Raw genomic sequence first — 15,235 nt, forward strand, 5'->3', positions numbered from 1 at the left:
ACAGTGTGTTGTTTTACCAACAAAGCTATAAAAAAAAAGAAATAAATCTGATTTATGGTCACAGAGCACAGCAAACCACAGGCTGACATTCAGGCAACACATTCACATCCCATCACAGGAAACAAGTTTCACAGTGGAGGGATATTAATTCACAGACGGTCGATGTTCACATCAAAAACCAATAATGTAACGTATTTAATACATGACACACACACCAGAAACACCATTTAGCGTATTAGTCTAATTTGCTGTTTGTGTGTGTTATAGCTGGAAAAACTACTGAAACGAGGGGCTCCAGAGGAAATTACATTTCATTTTTAATCAAACATAATATTGGGCTTATTAGCCAAAGCTTCTGGAAGAACGAGCAGTGGAGCTCATCATCAGGCACGATATGAAAATGTCACGTCACGATTTAAAACTCTTAAAGTGGTACTTAAACACACTAGAATAATGTGGGTCACAGATAAGAAGCATCCTATGGAGTGGAAAAACAATCTTATAATCTTAAATAAGATGATCATAAATCATAAAGTCTCCCTGCATGCATAAATATATGTATTTGTTAAATCAAGCTATTATCTTTTACTTCACCATGATAGTGAGCTAAACAGCTTTTTATTCATATTAATATAGACGATTACCCCAATAATTGAATATAAATTAATATATTGTGTTTTTTAATCCTGATCCACACTAAAAGAAATTCAATAAAAATCTCTTTCCCTGTCAAACTCACAATATCTGTCTGCTGTCATAAATATACAAAAGCCTTTTATTAGCATTTATGTTATCTCAGCTACTTAAAGATGACAAATATTTCCCCCAAATATCTGCTGTACCAGACTTTAGACAGGAAGTACCTGAGGGGAAGTACAGACATCCTGTACTCAGGTACAACTACAGATACCCGTCTTTAAAAGTACTCTGAAATGTATTCAAAGTAAAAAAGTATCCCTATGAAGGACATTTCTACCGGCTGTTTTTTTTTTTTTTTTTTTCAGACTAACTGAATCTCGCGTCATATTCATATTAATAATAATAAAAAATAATTCCACTGAAATGCATTAAAACCAAAGTAACCAATTAATAAAATATGATGAGTATAAAGTACAGATGTTTGTAGTAGTACAGATATATTTCCAGGGAGTAAAAGTAAAAAAAAAAAGTCAGAAAAATAAATACTCATGTAAAAGTACAAATACCTGAAATCATCCTTAAGTACAGTAACGAAGTTTTTTTTATACTTCTGGGAGATTTAACAACCAATAACTTAAATGGCAAAAATAACATTGGAAGTGATTGTGTTATACACGTAGACGACAGTTAACAGAATAAAATCCAGTATTATTAATATAGTAACTCCGCATCGAGGCGTTCCAGTAAATACACGCAGCCATGGCGGGACGTTTAAGCAGTTATAAAACAAGGGAATGTATTTGACTCACTTTACTCGACGCCGAAGCCTCTTTTGTTCCTCCGCGAAGACGAAGTGAAGAGTTAAATATCCGCATCCACGTCATAAATATGAAAATATATAAATACTGTATAAATTCCTCTGTACTCGCTGCTCGTTACGCTCGTTTGCTACCATTAGCAACAAGCTAGCTAGCATTTAGCGCTCTCGCGGTTTATGTTAACGGTCAACAAACTGGTTGACTTCATTCTGGTCTAACTGGTTTCGCGTTAATGTAATGGTGTTTTCCATTCAGCGTTTATGTACTTTTTTTTAATAAATTAACGTCGACTGGCTTCGCTTCCGGCTGACAGACAGGACGGGCGCCATGTTTCATTTCGTTTCGCCACAGATTGGTGTGCAGTTCCACTACCAGCCGTTAAGCTATGAGGGGGCGCTGTTTCGCTAAGAATGAATGCTGCTTTCACATGCCAGGCGGAAAATCGTACTTCCCACTTGTGGAGGCGGAGTTTGAAGAATGTCACGTTCAAGTGCTTTGTTGTCGGGACGAATTTTGGGGGAAATGGCGGAGGTAAGAAGTTAAAATGAATTCAAATTAAAGAAACTGATTTTAAAATATTATCAGCAGCTGAAAGCATCGACCATTTGTTTTCTTTTAATTGTCTTTACACTCAGTTGCTTTGGACCGATAATGCTTTTACTCATGTTGGTGTAATTTATTTTGGATGTTGGTATTTAAGGACATTGTTAATCCTTGTTATTCTTTTGAGCAAATTTAAATTTATTCCAACTGGGTTCTTATTTTTTTCCAACTACTTTATATCTCTAAAAACTCTTGTTTTATTTTCTCTCTCTCCAATAATCTTGTCCTTATCATTTTATTATTTTTGTGGATGGACGTTTTGGTACATTTTATTAAATGAAATTGACAAAGAAAATGATCAAGTGTTTCTACCTTAAAATGTATATTTTTAAAATGTATGCCAATGTGTGTGAGTCACGTTGCTTCAATCTATCACAAATCATGGAAGTTGCTGCTCTGTGGCTGACCTTTGACCCCCCCCCCTGCTCTGTTTTCCTGATGGAGATTAAAACTTTGATGTCATTACCCACGCTTGCTGTGAAAAACGGATATGTCTTATATTTGGGAGCTTTTTTCACAACTTTGTGTCGGGTTTCAATCCGACGAGAATAATACCACGAACCATCATTAGCACAGCGGTGCGTCCATCCATCCCTCTTCCTGCGGCTAAATAAAGGACCTAAAAAAAACCTCACAGCCTGGAGGAGTACCACACATCAGGATCCCACGTACTCACGGCGGTGAAGTGGCGGCCGGATGGCTGAAGGGCCGGTTTCCTGTGCAGCTGCGGCGTGGACTCACTTCCTGCTGCAGTACAACATCATCTCATCTCTTTTAACTGTTGTTATTATTGTTATTATGTTGTTGTTGTTGTCACGGTGGCGTTCACAGCCCTCATGTGTCCCCGGCACTTAGCCTCGCCACTCCACGCTGCCCTCGCCGGGCCTCAATAAGGGGCTCCATGTCGGCGCGTTCAGTTATTTGAATTGTTTTCTTTTTTTGAGTACGCAGCGAGAACAAAGCCTGGAAACGGAGCCCCCCACTCCACCGGCTGACTCACGCTGCCCTCGCCAACCACGCCGCCTCATTGTGGGGCGCCGCCATGACAGCTCTAGAGCGCCTCGCTCACATTCATCCAGCGTGTATAAATATACAAAGCTGCGATTTTATTGTCACCGTGTCAGGATACAGTCTATCATTCAGTGTCTCATTAATAAATCAACTCTGTCTGTTTCATATTTATCATTTTTTTCGAGGTTTTTTAAACTTTCTGTTAAGTTTTTGCGACTTTGAAGGTTTTTTTTCTTGCTCTGGATACGTGAGATTTAATAAAGCATCAAACATTTGCTATGAAGAGATACAGTGGAGTAAATGTAGCACTTTTTGTTAGCTGCTAGCTGCCGGCTCAGCCGTCGCCATGTTGAGAGCCATCATCAACAGCAACAGAAGGGTTTTTTTTTGGTGTCACAGATCTGGTATTTTGGATTATTTTCAGCAGCTGGTCCAGACCACCAGGGAGGCGGGGGAGGGGGAGGGGAGCTTCTGTCCTAAAAAAAATAAAAAACCTCACACACTCACTTCCAGATCTGGCTGTTTACATCTCTTTGGCACGTCTGTGGCTGTTTCCATGGCGACGGGAGTAAAGATAGTCGGGATGTGTCAGAGATACAGTGCGCGTGCCAAGTGGTGGTGAATGCTGGACGTGAGTTGAAGAATGAACAGGAAGTGGGAGAGTGGAGGGTCGCCGGCTCGCCATGACCTCAGCCCGGCCGCCACACCAACGCATGTTTACAGCCGCCGCTGCTCAAACACACCTGGATCTTCAGAGTAAACACGCAAACGTCATCAGCGTGTAGTCGGACGTTTGAATCGAACCCTGATCCGAATCTGATCTCGAAAACAAGGAAGGAAAAGTCTCCGTCACTCTGAAGCCTGATGTTCCAGCATCTGGTTGCTAGGGGCAACAACACTACCCACAACTGCACAACAGAACCAGGACTTTAAAAATGTATCAACATTTCTATTAATGGATTGTGTCACCTTTTTTTCTTTTATTAAGCACATCACAGGAAACCGGACACGCAAAGCAGGCGATCTTATAGCTCCGCCTCCATTTCTAATGATATTTTTATGAGTCGTCATCGACGCCATTCTTACGTTTTTTTGCACACACGTGGTTAGCGTTCGGATTCGGGAAAAGATCACGGGTTCAGGTTAGATTCCATTTGTTAGGTCACGTTACGTAAGTTAACATTCACACGGCTTCCCTGGGTGAAAGTCCGTGTGTGTGCAGGCTAGAAATGTCTCATCTAAGGATTTCTGGGAAATTGAGTTTCTGCATGAAAGTTGCATGAAAAAGAAAACACACAGAAACAACCCAACTTACATACTGGCTCATTGGAGATCACTTGTGGATGGTGTTCACTCAGTTGTCATGGAGACGACCTCACGTCCCTGGACTCCGACCTTCATCCACCACCGACGGGGTCGAAAGCTGCAGAATCAGTTTGTAAGTGAACCTCGCCCGGGATTTACCACAATCCGCGGTTCGACCTGCCAACAGCTCGTTAAATTCAACGTTGTTTTTTAACAAAAGAACAAATGTTGGGAAGAAAAAAAACCAGACGAAGCAAAGAAAGAAACAAGTTAAAAGATAAATAGTTTATGTGAATCTCTCACATAGCATTTACCTTTACTCTATACACATGTTTGAACGTGGTATACAATATGTCACCTTTTTTTTCTTTTCTTTACATTTTGACATTTTTTTGTGTTTTTTTTCAGCATGCACTTTAAGATGTCAACAGAAAGGCTCCACAAATATACAGACTTCAAACTAGGATTTTTCCTCACAGTAAAACGTACAAAACTGGTGAGCTGGGGTCAGTTTGAGGACACGATGGAGAAGCACAGCGTCGACTACCGGGACGTTTACAGGTCAGAGCTCAAAAGTAAGACACAAAAATACATGTTCTGGAAAAAATAAACACGTTTTTTTGTTGTTTTTTTCCCTCCGAGTTACAACGTCATCCTAAAAATACAGAAAGAACACCTTTGTCAATGCAAAGAGTAAAGCAGCGCGTGTACTACACAAGGAGGATTGTGGGTAAACAGGGTGACAACAAAGCTTTCATCTTCCCCTCTTTTTGCCTTCTTGTTTAAACGGGCTGCTGAAATCACAGTGTGATCGGCGTGTTTTTGTGTTTCTTTTCTGTGGTTGCTTATTGCAAATCCGATCTGATTGTTTTTGGGTTTCGTGGGTTTGCTACCGTGCAGATGCGGTTGCCGTAGAAACGCCTCGGTGAACTTCTGCTACACTTTTTGCTCCAAAAACCAAAAAAAAAAGAGAGAAAAAAACAGTTTGGAAGAATCAAGTTATGCAGTTTTGTTTGTTTGTTTGTTTGTTTAGCCACCAGGAGTTTTTCTGAGGGATAATTTGGTTTTGTAACGCGGTTAAACAGGGGGGCGGGGCTTCTACGGCGGCGTCTGACATCACAGGGGAACTCCGTCTCATTCGCATTTTTGTGCAAAAATAAATAAACAAATGGCCTTTTCAAATGGCAGATCTCAACCCTGGTGTTTAAGGATACACACATACACACACACACACACACACACACACACACACAGATTAACACACACATTAACACACAGCAGAGCAGTTTAACCTACTGAAAATCACAGAGGGGGAAAGGAAAAGCAGACCGTGATGTCACATTTACTCAACTTAGCACATTTGTCTCTCTATACTGTTTATATACGGTTTGTAGTTTCATATATATGAATACACTCCATTTTTTTAAGAACACAAAGTGCCTCAACTGATACGTCTTAATACACTTATTGCGAGGAGGAGAAAGAGCGGCAACTAGCCGCCTCGTTAGCCCACGACTCGCCATCAAAAGACAGATGTGTGTGTGTGTGTGTGTGTGTGTGTGTGTGTTGTTATGTACAGGAGCGATGTAGGAAGTCTCTTTTTTAGGTCCACTTTGCTTTGCTCTCTCCACAGTTCAGAACAGAATGATGAAGGAGGGAAACCTCCCCGGGGTTTTCCTCTCCCGTGCTCCGAGCCGTTCCATTGGCCGGGGCGGCTGTCAGTCCACAGTTTGTGCTCCGCCTCCTCCTCTTCCTCCTCCTCCTCCTCCTCGTCCCACATTGTCCCCGTGGAGGAAGTGGCTCCAGACGGAGGGGCTCCTCCCGCGGCGGAGAGGTCCTCGTACGGGTGACTTTATCCCACCGTCATTTCAAATAGGAAAAGAATCGTCTAAACAAAAATATAAACACATCTCTAAATATCAGAAATGCATGGTGGGCCTGGTGTTGCTGCATCATGTCAGGAGAGCATGCCATGCACACATATTTGCACACAGAGCGAGAACGCGGTGGAAACTAGAAGTAGAAAAGCTCCATTGTTTCAGCCATTCAATAATTTGGTGAGCAGACGAAGACAAAAATCCCTCTCCCTTAACTGTTTGACTTTTTCCGCCCAGCTATGTGTAAGATGCATCTCGCTGTGTGAGCCAGTTGCTAAGCAACCGTCTGCTACTGGTATAGACGTACTGTAGGGATTGGGTGAGGCACATGGCTGGGTGGTTGTATGTCTGCTGCCCCGCCACCTGTTGGTCGGTGCACGATTTATGAAATAAAAATGAATGAATGGCAAAAAGGCTGCTTTAAGATGAGACTGTTCAGGTCTGGTTGTGGGGGAGGAGGTGGGGGGGGCAGTTGATAGCCCTTAGTGATGGCTGTTATAAAGTGAGACTGTGCAGGAATGGAACAAAGTTTTTTTTTGCAACAAATCTGCTGTCGGGGTGTGAATTTCCAAATCAATCCAAATCAAACAGGTTTAGGACGACGGAGTGAGCCCTGGGTTTGTAAAATGTCAAACCTCTTCAGTTATCTGGGAACAACCAGAGAGACAGCAGCGTTGGTGGGCGAGGAGAACGTTAACGAAGGAACGCCCGGCTGGCTTCTCTGCTTTTAAAGTTGGTGTGTTGTTGGTGAAGCCGACGGCAGAATGAGACACAATTAACGTGAATCTGTTTCCAGCTCTTCTGGCGGTCCGCCTCCTCCCCCTTCGCCACATTGCTTGCAGACGATGGTTACAGGATGATCCATGCAGGTGGAGAGTCGACAAAGTCACATCGTTATGAGGATAAGATGAAGTGACATTCCTCTTATTAGTTCTGGAAGCACGTCTTATGGTATCTAAATATAGCAATATCTAATATCCCTGATTATTAAACGTTATGGCTGCTACTTCTGAAGCCACCAGTCACAGTTCTTTTATTGCGAGTCTCAAAAGTACGACGACATCCAGCTAAAAGGGAAGTCCGGCTGACCGTGGGCTAAGCACACCTATCTTCAGGGAAACAAGGAGGACTGAGTCTGAGCAACAAAGTCATCCACGAGTCACGATATCTAGAGAGTTCAGATATAAGAGGGACGGGGGAGGCGGACGTCTCTCACAGGATGGAGGGGATGGGGGAGCGGGAGCGCCGTAGCGGGCAGGGCGATCCGTAGGGCGAGGTCACCGGAGACAAGCGCAGGGTGTTAGCAGTCATGCCCGCTATGTTGTTTAAACTCCGGGATTTCTCATAGCCTTCAGATGATGGAGGGGGGAGGGGGGTGGAGAGGTGGTGGAGGTGGAGGTGGTGGTGGTGGTGCAGGAACGGGACATGAACACACACAGGCAGGCAGGCAACGATCCGAGTCCGAGCCAGCCGAGTGAACCGAGACAAGACAGGAGACAGGAGGTGAGACAGGCAACAATACTGTACGCTGAGTGACCACCTGACCACGCCAGGCAGACTGGAGCTCCAATATCGGTTCATTCTGAGTGGGTGGAGCCAAAGAACCAACAGGTGTCCAGGCACACGGGACCACCCTGGTCTGACCAGGAAATACACAGCACCCTGCTGGCGTGGAGGGAGGTAATATCCTCATTTAAAGACAGGGAACGAGAAGATACTTTACTCTTCGCTGTCAAACAAACAGGTCTCTGGCCCCACCCACTCACTCAACCAATCAGATTGCTTCCGCCTCCACAGAAGCTCCGCCCCTCTCCGAAAAACTCCAGTCTGCCTCGAGTCAAGTGTGCAAACCTACAAGTCAAATAAGAGAACGTTGAATAATAGTAATCACACATAAGCAGTCGTTTATCTCATGGCATCATCATCATCAGTATTTACTCTCAGAGTGTTTTGAACTCATTTCTAATAATAATAATAATAATAAATGGTGATCTGTTCAGGAACGGAGCGCTGCAGGGACGATGAACCCGGAAGTAAGCGTCGACAAAACCAACGGGATCTTACTATTAGTTTATTATAGAAAATAAATCAATACAATAAGCTCTGTGGCAAACATGCATTTATTATTCTTAAATGATTTGTTCTATTAGTAGAACAAGAACACACAATGAGGCTGTAAAGGCGGACCCCTCGTTGCCATGACGACATTCACAAGAGGGTTTTTATTGACGTAATTTATATAGAAAACATGCAAATCTCTTAAACTTGCTTCGGCCACCGACCTTCAAACATCTCATCAACAACAGTATTAAAAATAACCCACAGACTTCCAGACGAGGGGAACCGGAGGAACAAAGAGGTTTAGGACTTATTTCCGGGTTTTCCTGCAGAACTCTGTTCATTCATATTAAAGCACAAACATAAATAACCAGTGTGTGAAATAGTGGAGGGGAGAAATCTTTAAATACGTAAAAAAATGCCCTTTGAAAGTTGAACATTTCATTATTCAAATTGCAAAACATTTATTCCCGAATATCGTTGTTGTGGTGTTTTCTCTGACGTTGCTGGTAAAACAAACTGATTTCTGAAGAGAAAGCAAAGTTAATGACTCGTGGTTTTTTCTTCTTTTTAAAGGTAAGACAGAATATTGTGGATCTCCATCCTTGAGATCCTGAGACTGAAGTGTGAAACGCCTGCTGCTGGGCACAAAGTGAAGAGTTGTACAGATATACATAAAGTGTGAGAGTGTGTTGTAAGGATTTGTGTAGTTGTGTGTAGTTGTGTGTAGTTGTGTGTAGTTGTGTGTGGAAAGCCGAGCTGAACGCCGTCCTTGGCTTCCATCCATTAAGTTCAGCGTAAACACTGGAGCTCTACTTCCTGTATATTACAGTTATATATATATTTATTTAGACTGTTTGTGTATAAACTGATGATGATGAGGATAAAAAGATCATTTTTAATACTATTATTGTTATATATATTTGATATATATTTTAATACTTAGCGCTAACTTGTAGAAAAGTGCAGCAAACCAGCGAGCAGCTCATTAACGGAGCCGACGAGGAGAAGCTCATGAAAAGTGGCCTCATTACTGCGAACGGCCGAGAGTGACGGCCGCCATTAAAGCAGCCGAGGAGGCGGAACAAAGGGCGGGCCGGTCCAACAGGTGGGGGGGGGGCACAGCGGTTTAATTTGCTAGTTTATCTCTTTTATTTTCTATTTTATCTTATGATTCCGCTGTGGCCGAGGTGTCATAAGTACACATATCCTGTACTCAAGTAGAGGTAGAGATACTTGTATACTCTGGTAAAAGTAGAAGTGATTCAACTTCTTTACTCGAGTAAAAGTGGAAAAGTACAGGCTCTGAAATGTACTCGGAGTATAAAGTATCACTATGAAGGACATTTCTACTCATTAAGAAAAGAAATAGATAATTCCCCTCAAATGCATTAAAACTAAATTAAAGAGCCTGTTTTTAAAATCTGAGGAATAGAATGTAGTTAAAAAGTACAGATACCTTGAAGTTCTACTTAAGTACAATAACAAAGTATTTGTACTGCGTTACTTCCCATCTATCAGCCGCTCAGATTACAGCTTTCCTGCTGTTGAGAACAGCAACGAGACTCTGTGGTGATTCAGCAGACGTGACCTTCACAATGACCTTTAGCTTGGGTCAAAGTGTTTGGAAGGTCAAGCCTCGTCTGAGTCCGACCTTTCCACCAGACTCTGGTCTGATCTATACAATAAATATATACGATGAAATCCTACAGGCCAGGAGAATTGATCTGATATGGATGGAAATTAATTCACTTTTCAGAAGCAACACTTTTTCTTACGTTGCAAAAAGTTTCAGTCGACGGGTTCAAAACCTCTCATTATTCATTTGTGAAGAATGTTCTGGTGTAGCTTCACCTCAGGGGCAGATAAACACGCCGGGCAATTTCTTTGGGAGCTGCAGACGGGCAACGGACCTGGCAACGGACCTGGCAACGGACCTGGCAACAGCCGGAGAAGTGAGCCGCGGAGGTCAGAAACGTATTCAAGTGTTTCCAGGCAACAGGAAAACCATGAATACATTTGGGAGGAGAGCAACGGCGTCAGAATTGCCAAACGAAGCAACGTGTTGCCGCTGAGATCCAGCAGGGTTGCGTTACCTGACTAGACCTGAACAAACGGCCTCCCCCCCCTCCAGGGATGTCGGGGATTCTTTTGAATGATTGGCTTGAAACACTTAAACCTCTGATGTGTTGCTATGGTAACACAAGTCTGAAATATGAACTACTCTGACTGTTTATTCTGGACTAATAAGTTATGACTACGGAGTTACAGATGAATCAGAGCGAGCTGGATTTCAGAATGATTCTGAGAGTAAATATTAGTTTACAAAGTGATGAATCCACCAATATGTAAACAAATATGAATTTAAAGTCACCTGTTTTGCGCATCCCTCCGTCTGCAGGGCAGCTGTAGTCGCTGGCGGCCAGCAGGAAGCAGGTCCCCCCGCTCCGGCGGTCCTGGTCCCGGGTGCTGGACCTCCGCATGGGGACCCGTTCCTCCGGAGACAAGGTCAGGTCGCTGCCCCCGCTGCAGTCCGCCGACAGAACTGGATGCAGGTGAGATATTAAAATAAATCCAATAAATGCAAGGTATAATATTCTGACATAAAGAGCAGAACAGCAGCTTCAGTAATAAAATAAAAAGCAATGAACCTGCCGTGCTGTAAAAGCTTCAGCAGCGTCATATATATATATATATATATATATATCCCTGATTCCCAGCAGAGGTACTGAATTATTACATAATACAGTTATACATTGTTTTAATCACATGCCTCCCTTTAGTCGCTGCGTTTAATCGTGTGAGACTTTTAATGTCAGCGACATTTCTCCGGTATCGGCAACCTTATTATTATTAATAATATTTCCACAACGGATTCAACAATTTAATATTTCTCGTCGAGTCAGACATGCAGGCTTTTAAAATGATAATTCACTAAAAAGGAAAAAGCAGCTTTCAGTGGAGGAGATGGACAGAATTGATGAGAATAATAATCTGTTCCCTCGTGGGACGCCTGCGTATGTCACACTTAGAAGATGGGCATCATGGCCGACGGCCTGATAGATGCCTTTAGCCTCTTTCCAAACTGTTAAAGCACATAAAAGCATCCAAACACTGCTGCGTCCGGACGACGTCCTCCATCATCACAACGAAGGACGCCGAGCAAACAGATTCCTCTCAGCTGGTGAACGCGGATCCGCTTCAATGACATTTGATGGTGTTTTAATAGCGTCTGGATGACAGCGGAGGAATAATCTATATGTTTGACTACTCAGGCAATACTGGTTAGTGGGATTAATTCATTTAGGAGAAGAATTAGAGGCTTGTTAAACGGGGTCTTAATGGCTGCAGACGTAATGTAGCACGAAAGGCTAAAGCTAACGGGTTCATTTAGAAGACAAATACATGAATAAACAGCGTCGGGCAAATCAGGCCCACTTAAAGTATGTCGTAAACATATGATAAGGGAGCAGCATCTCTTTAATGAAATACATATTAAAGTAACTCAACACTGCTACGTATAAAAAATGGTCAGTAATAATCATTCTATAATGTCAATTATTTTCTATTTATAAACAAACTGATTTAATTGGGTTACTATGAAAAGGTTTTTAAATAAAAAGGTATTAATATAAGTCTGATATGATTTAATCCCACAGTAAATCCTGCTATTCCATCTGACACGACAACCTTTCACACCGACACAGAAACCACGACATTGAGGAGGAAAAAAGTCACCTTGAGACGACCTCTGAAGGAAATGGTCGAGTCACGAATTATGCTGTTCTTATTCAATATAATAAGTATAATATAGTATAAGTATGTAGTATAATATAGAGGCGGCCTGCGGGGACGGACTCCTACATCGTCTGAGTCTGAAACACTAAAGGACACCCAAGTCTTATCAGCGTAACCCGTTTCTTACTCTCAAATGGGGTGACTTCTCATCACCGTGGCAACCAGAGGCTCCAGGGAAGGAGCGTGACTTGAAACCTGGTTTCGGTCTCACCTGAGCGGTTGCGTTCGAGTCCCCGGCTCCCCTTGACGTGGCACAGGTCCCCCTGGGTGCTGTTGCAGGTGGTGTTGAGGTCGGCCTTGCAGTAGATGGGCGACCCCCCCTGCACCGCCTGCGGGATGTGCTTCTTCCTCTTCTTGGGCAGCTTCTGCTTGGCCATGGCGAGGGAGTAGTACATCCCAAAGTTATTGACGATGACGGGCACGGGCATGGCTATCGTCAGCACGCCCGCCAAGGCGCACAGCGCGCCCACCACCATGCCCGACCACGTCTTAGGGTACATGTCGCCGTAGCCCAGCGTCGTCATGGTGACCACGGCCCACCAGAAGCCGATGGGGATGTTCTTGAACTCGGTGTGGTGGCTACCGGTGGGGTCGTTGGGCTTGGCGCCGATCCGCTCGGCGTAGTAGATCATGGTGGCGAAGATGAGCACGCCCAGCGCCAGGAAGATGATGAGCAGCAGGAACTCGTTGGTGCTGGCGCGCAGCGTGTGGCCCAGCACCCGCAGGCCCACGAAGTGGCGCGTCAGCTTGAAGATGCGCAGGATGCGGACGAAGCGCACCACCCTGAGGAACCCCAAGACGTCCTTGGCGGCCTTGGAGGAGAGGCCGCTCAGCCCCACCTCCAGGTAGAAGGGCAGGATGGCCACAAAGTCGATGATGTTGAGAACGCTCTTGACGAACTCCAGCTTGACGGGGCAGAAGGTGACGCGCACCAGGAACTCAATGGTGAACCAGAAGACGCAGACGCCCTCCACGTAGGTGAGCGCCGGGTCCGTCTCGATCTCGTACTGGGGGCCCGGGTCCGGCACGCTGCTGTTCCGCATCAGCTCCGTCTTATTGATGATGGTGTTGAACGCCTCGTGGGTCTCCAGGCAGAAGGTGGTGATGGAGACCAGGATGAAGAACAAGGATGCAAAGGCTATAAACTACAGGAGACGGAGGGAGAAGAAAAACACCATCAATCATCTCTTTCATCTCAAATATTCACACTCAGGGTTCCTCCACCTTCTCAAAGTCACATTCAAGCACTTTTCAAGCATTTCAAGGTGCATTTCCATGCTTTTCCAGCCCCTTCCAGCTGTGGTAAACTCCATATTTGTACCAATCCAATGGTCAGTATTCAGTCTACTTATTCTGTCACTTGTTCATCACATTAAATGAGATGTTATTGTCCTCTAAACAACCAACATGATGTTTGGAGACAGCTTTTTACAGAAGGACCACAAATGAAAGGAAAACTAATTCCACTAACAGATCCACAGAAATATAATCACCAACTATTTTCATCATCTGTTCATCATCAAAAGTCATTTTTCATAAAGAAATGTCAGAAAATGCTGTTTTCAGTCCCTCAAATATGGAGATCTTCTTTTCTCTGTTCTATCATAGATGTCATCACATACAACACACATTTCAAGACCTTTAGTCTACATCCAAGCACTTTACAAACCTTGAAAACACCACAGTAATATTCAAGTGTTTTCAAGGATTTCCAGCACCCGTACGTAACCCTACAACAAGATAAATCAGCTCATTTGTTCTTGAGAAAGAGAGCAAAGTCAGACAAGTTTAATTAACTTGCATCAATTTGAACGGACTCCAGAGAGAGGAGCAATCTATTAGCAACAGCAACAAATACCCCCCCCCCCCCCCCCCCCCCCCCTCCTGCTGGGAATGTAACACAAGGATGCAGATGCAGTCAGATTTAATTTAGTATGTTGGCCAGTTGGCAGGAGAGCGAGGAGACAAGTGGTTAAACTAAGAAAGGTGCTCCTTCTCTCTGTTAAAGCATATTAATTGATGCCACATCTCCATGTAGTTGCATTGTACGTAATAACAGGGTGTTGCTATATTATTTAGTTTGTTTATAATTTAGGTAACGATAGCAATGAAACCCTGCAGGACTGAATTTGTTATTTTTTGCATGTAAAGTCTTAAAATGAAGGGATTTCTACCTGCATGCATGTAGTGAAGAATATTTGTTTTCTTGTTTCAGAGTCTTGAAGAAGTAAAATTACACTAAAAGTAGAGAAGAGAATGATAACCTTTTACAGTTTACATCCATGAGACTTCATCCCTTCATCCTGTTAGACATTTGTGTGAATTAACAATAATTAATAGGAATGTTTGAGAATATGTGTTTTAGCTTGTGAGGTCCAAAATCTGACCGGTTCATCCTTGAGTCCTTGTGGATGTTCGTGCCAAATTTAAAGATCAAATCAAAAGAATGGTATGGAAGTGACCTCGACCTTTGACCTCCAGAATATAACGGGTTCATCCTTGGGTCCGGGTGGATGTTGGTCAAAATTGAAAACGAGGATTGTCTTTTTTTAAATTCTAAAGATTTAAATGCCCTTCTTGATCCGGGAGCTCCCGAAAAAAAAAAAAAAAAAAGGGATAAAATTGAGTAGGTTGACATTGTTGAAGATTATTTTGACGAATGTCCACACTCAAGAACGAACTTTCATCCTGAACCGAAGTAATGATGACTGAATGTCTGAGCGGTGGCAGTAGAACGGTTACAAACTGCTTTATAATCGACGACAATCACGAGTCTGACGGCTCCAACCCTCCCCTTTGAGATGGATCGTTGCTACGGACCTCCTGTCATCTTCCACTGATGTTATAGAAGGAAACGTGCTCCATATGAAAGCCATCTTCTATTAATAAACTCAGTGGCTTCAGGTGACAAAGTGATGCTACGGCATATTATATTCGTTAGACTGTTATTATCAAAGAGGGGAAGTAAAGGATGAGGACATTAACATTAAACACACACACACACACACACACACACACACACACACACACACACACACACACACATATATATATATATATATATGTATATATATATATAATGGATAATAATCTGCTTGTACCACTGTATAATTATAGATACATAAT

At 43.2% G+C, this 15,235-nt stretch overlaps 1 protein-coding gene across 2 annotated transcripts in view; it reads right to left on the reverse strand.

The window, feature by feature from the left end:
* Positions 1 to 5,359: 5,359 nt before the first annotated feature.
* Positions 5,360 to 15,235, reverse strand: part of kcnc2 (potassium voltage-gated channel, Shaw-related subfamily, member 2) — a 52,256-nt gene continuing 42,380 nt past the window's right edge. Inside the window, exons 2-4 of one of the 2 annotated variants that reach the window (XM_084039078.1) lie at positions 12,321 to 13,254; positions 10,686 to 10,856; positions 5,360 to 6,264 (exon numbers count right to left, since the gene is read on the reverse strand). In XM_084039078.1, coding sequence (XP_083895204.1) covers positions 6,245 to 6,264; positions 10,686 to 10,856; positions 12,321 to 13,254 — 1,125 coding nt within the window. In that variant the 3' untranslated portion in view covers positions 5,360 to 6,244. Of the gene's footprint in view, positions 6,265 to 6,794; positions 7,603 to 10,685; positions 10,857 to 12,320; positions 13,255 to 15,235 lie in introns of those variants that run through there. The other variant, XM_084039077.1, reaches the window with a different exon arrangement.

Source organism: Eutrigla gurnardus, assembly GCF_963514095.1.
Source record: "Eutrigla gurnardus genome assembly, chromosome: 21".
NCBI classification, from domain to species: domain Eukaryota; kingdom Metazoa; phylum Chordata; class Actinopteri; order Perciformes; family Triglidae; genus Eutrigla; species Eutrigla gurnardus.